Source organism: Rhagoletis zephyria, unplaced genomic scaffold, assembly GCF_001687245.7.
Source record: "Rhagoletis zephyria isolate East Lansing unplaced genomic scaffold, Rhagoletis_zephyria_1.1 Rzeph_scaffold_01277, whole genome shotgun sequence".
Lineage (NCBI taxonomy): Eukaryota > Metazoa > Arthropoda > Insecta > Diptera > Tephritidae > Rhagoletis > Rhagoletis zephyria.
This window is the reverse complement of record NW_016158361.1, coordinates 27,649-34,946: the sequence shown is the minus strand read 5'-3', so window position 1 is coordinate 34,946 and position 7,298 is coordinate 27,649. Positions and strand designations below refer to the sequence as shown.

The following is a 7,298-nucleotide window of genomic DNA, read 5'->3' as shown; positions in this document are numbered from 1 at the left end:
TTTCATATAACGGCAAATTTAGAAACCGCGAAAAATGTGCTTCTGCGGCGACTAATGAAACCATTCCGCACCAGTTTTCAAGACTGCAAAAATGGACTTAAAATGGGCGTTTCTCACCCTAATTGTAATGTATGTAAATACTTATATGTTTGAAACTACTATTAACTTGTCGAACGATTCCTAATCTTTGACAATACATTCATTTACCACGATCTTGAAAACTGACCAAATCGGCGTGACCAAGTACATGGTCATTTTAATATTATATAAACATTAAAAGGTTTGAAATAAATCTCGTCTCACTTTTTTGTATTTTTCACTTGGTTGCTGAAGTAATGAAGAATTGAAAATTCATAAGGGAAAATTATAGTTTTCTTATTTTTTATTTTAATACCTTGACAATTTGTAGACTTATTGAAAAATGATAAATGCATGTGAGGTACTAAATTTAATAACCCTTAATTTGATATATCTTCCTGTTTATAACAATTAACGCATTCCATAGATATTACAAGCCAAAGTTTCATTTTCAAAATTCATACACTTTGATTCAATTGCGCGGGCTAAAGATAAGTTTTAAATTAATTTTTCGTAGCCAATAACAATTGGCTGAGACCTAAGACATCATAATATTACTATTACAATGCGGTCAAATGACTTTTATTTTCCCCCATACAAAATCGACCCAGCCTAATGTGGGTATATTAATAACGACCGCTTAAAATCGATCTCAAATTGGTACTTTCGCTGTGTTTAGGTTTTTCTTCACAGCGGTCGTCCCTCGGCAGGCAATGACAAACCTCCGAGTGTATTTCTGCCATGAACAGCTTCTCATAAAAATACAATCGCCGTTCGGAGTCGGCGTAAAACTGTAGGTCCCTCCGCTTTGTGTGACAATCAAGGCGCACGCCGCAAGTTTGAGGAGAAGCTCGGCCAAACACTAACATATGTGTAAGCGCCAATCTATTATTATTATTATGTTATGTATGTAGTTTGAATATTGTCAATTAAATCTAATGCTTTGTATTGCATGCGCTCCACGTTTTTACAACGCTTTTATCAACTTGCAATGTTGTACGTCTAGACCGCTTTGAATGTTGTATGTCCAGACCACCATTTATACTAGCTGCATTTTTTTGTAAGCGAGCGAGAAAAGAACGCTCAACTCGGGTAAAATTTCTTTTTAGCTACTTAAGCAACCCTGTTTGTAGCTATCAATAAATTGTGATTAGTTTAACGGGATTTAGATACAAAAAGCAATTTAAATGAGTAATTATATGTTTATACTAAATGTGAGCAAACAACATTGTGCTTGTATAGTTTTCTGTTCTCTTTCACTGCAAGTTCAATTATTTTAATACCTATTGCAAAATTTTGTACGGACAAGACTAAAAAGTAGAAAACAAACAAAATAAAATAAAAACTTTTTAATATACAACGCTTTTATAAATGGACTAAAAAGTAGAAATTTATGTTTCTCAGTCCCACAGAATTTGTTTTGATAACTTTTGATTTTGAAATTTTAGCAAAAGTCATTATAAACAATTAATGACATTGAAAATGAAAAGCGTGGGGCGCATGTAATACACTTGAATTGATATGAAAAGTAACATATGTATGTATGTGGGCATATGAATAACGACCGCTTAAAATCGATCTCAAATTTGTATTTTCGCTGTAGAATGTTATGTAGTTTGACTATTGTTAATGAAATCGAATGCTTTGTACTGCATGCGCTCCACGTTTTTCATTTTCAATGTCATTAATTGTTTATAATGACTTTTGCTAAAATTTCAAAATCAAAAGTTATCAAAACAAATTCTGTGGGACTGAGAAATATCTACTTTTCTTCTATTTTACTTTTTAGTCCATTTATAAAAGCGTTGTATTTAAAAAGTTTTTTTTGCAATATTTCGTTTATTTAATCAATTTAACTGAGTTACAATTTTAAGCAATAGATATTAAAATAATTCAACGATATTAATAGAAAGGTGCACACACATGCATTTACATATGTATGTACATACAAACGAGCACCAATTAATNAGTTTAATACCTACTGTTGCTTACTAAGTGAATAGTAAAAACTTATATCTTTTAAAAAATAATTTTATTGTGTTTCAAACCAGGGAAAAAATGTGAATGAAAGTTTTTCAAAAATTGACAAATTAAAAAATTTTTACAAAAGTATTAGACTAAAAAATTGTAAAACAAGTGGAGGTCCCACATAGCTCCCCTCTAAGAAACTGCAAAGAAAAAATAATAAACATTTAAAGTCCATTTGATTGAAAAACTGGTTTCAAACGGTCTATAGAAATATTTTCAATTGTATCTTTAACTGAGATTTTGAAGTATTTAGGGAATCGATCGTGGACTGCATATGGTCCTGAATATTTAAAATTCAAAGATGACCGACCAGTATCATCAGACATGTGTGCATGTATTCAAGTCTTTGCTAATAAAAACTGTCTTGCTGGAATGTGCCGATGTTGGAACAGGTTGTAAATTTTTTATAATCGCTTCTAAAGTTGAAACGAAACTTGTAGGGTCTCCAATTGGTTGTGGTTGAAAGAAATCTGGAAGTTGAATAGCTTCCCCATATATAAGTTCAGCAGAAGTAGTTTTCAGATCTTCCTTTAAGGAAGTACGAATTCCTAAAAGCACAGAATTAAGCGTTGAACTCCATTGCAAATTTTCATTACAAATTAATCCAGTCTTTAAAGTGCGGTGGAAACGTTCAACTAAACCATTGGATTGTGGGTGAAACGCTGTGGTGATATTATGTCTTGCTCCAAGAAACTTCGCGAGATCACGAACAAGTGATGATACAAATTGACGTCCTCTATCAGAAATAAGTATATTTGGGCATCCAAAACGACAAACCCAAAAGTCATAAAACGTTTTGCAAACTGTTTCAGCTTTAATATTCATTATAGGAAATGCTTCCGGCCATCGACTAAATCGGTCGATACAAGTGAGCAAACAACTATAGCCTTCAGATATTGTTAATGGACCAACCAAGTCGAAATGAAGTTCTTTAAAACAACCACTGCTTACAGGAAATTTACCTAGTGGACTTGAAATGTGCTTTGAAATTTTTGATTTTTGACACGGGATACACCATCTAGTCCATTCCACTACATCCTTATTCATTGAAGGCCAGAAAAATTTCTTCGTGATTAGCTTTTTAGAAGAACGAATGCCAGGATGTGATAAATGATGATATTTTTGAAAATCACTTTGCGAAATTTAAGTGGTACAAACGGTCGTGCTACACCTGATGGATTCGACCCTGGATAGAGCGTCAGCGACAACGTTATCAACGCCAGATATATGAACAATATTTGTTGAAAATTGTGAAATAAAATCCAGTTGTCTACATTGACGTGGAGATGCTTTATTTAAATTTTTGTCCTTCCAAGAAATAGCGAAAGTATTTTACTGCGGAGTAGATTGCAAGCAATTCCCGATCATAAGTACTATAATTTAATTGAGCGTGGGAAAGCTTTTTAGAATAAAATCCTAGAGGTTGCCAGTCACCATTAACGTATTGCTCTAGCGACGCCCCCATGCCAAAGTTGCTAGCATCCACTTTAAGTGCAAGGACGACATCTGGTAGAGGAAAAGCAAGAATTGTAGCTTGGGATACTTCGTTTCGAAAGCAGAAACGGTTTCTGTATTCCAAGAAATAAGTCGCATGTCATTCTTCTTTGCCCCAATCAACAAATTATTTAAAGGTGCTTGAGATTTTGCTCCATATGGTAGGCATTTCGATAAAAATTAACCAATGCTAAAAATTTTCTTAAATCCTTGGTTGTTGAAGGTTTTGTATAATCCACAATTGCGCTTACTTTCTTTTGCATTGGACCAATACCAGAAGCGGTAATTTTGTGTCCCAAAAAGTTAAGTTCTGATACTCCCAGTTCACATTTTCCAGCGTTGACAACTATACCATACGTTTTAAATCGATCGAATAGTTGCCTGATGTGCTTCCAGTGCTGATCAGAATCGGACGAAAAAACCAAAACATCATCAAGATAAACCACAACAAAATCAAGACCTCTGACAACTTCATCCATGAGACGCTGGGAGGTCTGAGCCGCATTACATAACCCAAAGGGCATTCTCACAAACTCGAACAGACCGCATGGTGTTATAACTGCGGTTTTAGGGATATCTTCAGGATTTACTGGGATCTGGTAATACGCTTTCATAAGATCAAATTTTGAAAATATTTTAGCACCTGCCATTTCCATAGTAAAATGGTATCGGATACTTATCCGACACAGTAATTTTATTTAGTGCTCGGTAATCACCGCATGGTCTCCAAGTGCCATCGGCTTTTGGTACCATGTGCAGTGGGTTAGCCCAATTACTGCTGCTTGGGCGAATGATTCCGTTGTCCAAAAGATATTGAAANGTGGGTTAGCCCAATTACTGCTGCTTGGGCGAATGATTCCGTTGTCAAAAAGATATTGATATTTGGCTTTAGCTATAGCAAGTTTTTGCGGATCTAATCTTCTTGGGCGAGCCTTTACAGTGCTACCAGAAACTGTGATATGATGGACGACTTGATGCTTGCATTCGGTAGAAAACGTTTGAGCAGAATACAATTCAGGATATTCTTTAAAAAGTTCATGAAATTTACTTTCTCCTGATATAGCTTTGATGCAAAGATCCTTTCCTTTCAAAAAACTAACAGGTGTGTTTAAAAACGTTAAACCATCAACGAGTATTTTCCTTCTCAGGTCTGGTAACAGGTGAAAATATCGCAAAAAATCAGCACCTATGATTGGTCTTGATACATCTGCCAAAATGAATTTCCATCTGTAGTTTCGCCGAAGGCCCAGAGCAAGTTCTAATAATTTTTCACCGTAAGTAGGGATACGAGTGTTGTTAGCAGCGTAAAGAACGAGTTTGCTGGATTTTTTTGAAGACTTGCATGGAAAAACTGAAAGTTCAGCTCCTGAGTCAATCAAAAATTTTACTTTCGTCTTACGCTCAGTGATGAATAATCGACCAGATGCATTACCGTCGTCATGAGTGGTCGAAACTTCTGACAAGGGCGGAGTTAGTTTTTTGAATTTTTGAAAGCGCACGGCTGTAAGCATAGCCCTGAATCTTTGCGGGTTCCTGATGTTGNGTTTTTTGAATTTTTGAAATCGCACGGCTGTAAACACTTTGTTGCCTTCTCAGCAAAACGCCAGTGATACCAGCATAGCCCTGAATCTTTGCGGTTTCGTGATTTTGAACGAGATTGTGATGAACGATGTCTGGATGAATTAACACGATGAGAAGCGCGGGTTCGGTTGTCGATCGCTTCTATCCTCAAATGATTGAGTCTAATTTTGATGATAAATCGGGTAATTCGGAAAGAGACGATGCGAACGATGCGGGACGAGGCGAAACGGATCGCACATTTTTTTTGCCCAATTCAGGAATGGACATCGAAGTAGGAGAAAATTGTTCAAAAATTTTATCTGCCAAGTTCGATAATTTGTCCAATTGAGTAGCTTCTGTGACCTCGAGGATACACTTGACTTTTTCCGGAAGTCTTTCCAAAAATAACATTCTCAAAACATTATCACTGACCTTAGATCCTTCCAAAGACTTCATGCGGTGCATAAGATGCGACGGCTTTTGTTCACCCAACTCTAAGTTGTTTAACAGCTGCTTCAGCTGACTCTCCTCGGATTCTGTAAAATGTTGAATGATTCTTGTTTTCATCGCTCCATAACGTCCATGTGCTGAAGGACTCTTGACGATATCTTTCACTACGTAAAAAATCGACGGATCAAGATGGCTCAGCAGATATTCAAATTTTGTTGAATCTTGGCTTATGCCAGCAAGATTGAAACTGGATTCAATTTGTAAAAACCAGATTTCTGGCTCTTCTTGCCAGAAAGGTGGCAGCTTCGGGATGCGTGCCGAAAAAAATTCTCCGGGCAACATGCTACTCTCCATTGAAGTTCCCGAAAAAGACGATGGTATTACGCTGGATGCTGTAGGCATCGTCAGCAAGGGATGTGAACCGGATGCAGCGGCTACCGGCTGATTGTTGTTTCCAGCATTGTCTTCACGAGTAACCAATGGCATTTTCAAAAATCGGGGTCACCAATTGTTGCTTACTAAGTGAATAGTAAAAACTTATATCTTTTAAAAAATAATTTTATTTTGTTTCAAACCAGGGAAAAAATGTGAATGAAAGTTTTTCAAAAATTGACAAATTAAAAAATCTTTACAAAAGTATTCTTAGATTAAAAAATTTTAAAACAAGTGGAGGTCACACACCCACATTGCAATATTTCATTTATTTTATCAATTTAACTGAGTTAAAGTTTTCAAATAGTTTGCAACCCTACTCAAAAATATTTCCAGCAGTCATTTTTTTAAACCTCTTTAATCTTATACCTATACTAGCTATACCCTGCCACGCTTTGCTGTGGCATAATCCTGTTACATGTGTGATAAAATATTAACAAAACGAAGCATTCGTTTCATATGAGTTTGGTTTTGAAATAAGTACAAACATATCTGGTTTGCCGAGACGGGAACACGCAACATCTGAGAACAAATCCGCATCTCAATCTAAACCACACTTTTGCAAAGGTTAACCTTGAGCATTATTGATTGTGATTCCGAATGCCAATCGAATTGGAAATTGCAATATTTTAAATCGAAATGGTATATCGGTCGGAATCATGGGAATTATTCACCTTTGGAAGGCCACGTAAAAATCTTTACTTACACTACGTTCTTCATCAATCTCTTAACTGCGAGTCGCGTACCGTTGCAGAGTTTTGGCTGATTAAAATTCCGCAACGTGATAATTGGCACACCTATTTTCAATTCAGTATGTGGGGTCATCCCTGGAAGATCAATCGAGTTTAAAATTCCGTTGGATAATTAACTGATTCTTTTTCTACAACGGTGTTTATCGACTGCACTGAAAATAAAATCTGCGTAAATATAACGAAAACTTGCGTAAATTTTACGAAATTTTTCGTCATTTTGAGCCACGAAAGTTTTCGTTGATTGTACAAAACCGTTTTCGTACATACTACGAAAATATGAGGCATCAGATTTTTAGTACATTTTACGAATATATTCGTACAATTTACTAAAGAATTTAGTACTATTTACTAAAGAATTTCGTACTATTTACTAAGGAATTTCGTACTATTTACTAAGGAATTTCGTACTATTTACTAAAAAATTCGTACTATTTCTTTATTTTTTACGTAATTTTTGTAAAATGCACAGAAATAATTCGTATTTTTAACGAAATTACTTTCGTA

The 7,298-nt window shown here is 35.4% G+C and overlaps 1 protein-coding gene across 1 annotated transcript in view; it reads right to left on the bottom strand.

The window, feature by feature from the left end:
• LOC108363435 (uncharacterized) overlaps nt 1–6,096 on the bottom strand; it is a 50,841-nt gene extending 44,745 nt beyond the window's left edge. The window contains exon 1 of the mRNA XM_017616801.1: nt 5,593–6,096. Coding sequence (XP_017472290.1) covers nt 5,593–6,096 — 504 coding nt within the window. The remainder of the gene's footprint in view (nt 1–5,592) is intronic.
• Nucleotides 6,097–7,298: the final 1,202 nt, after the last annotated feature.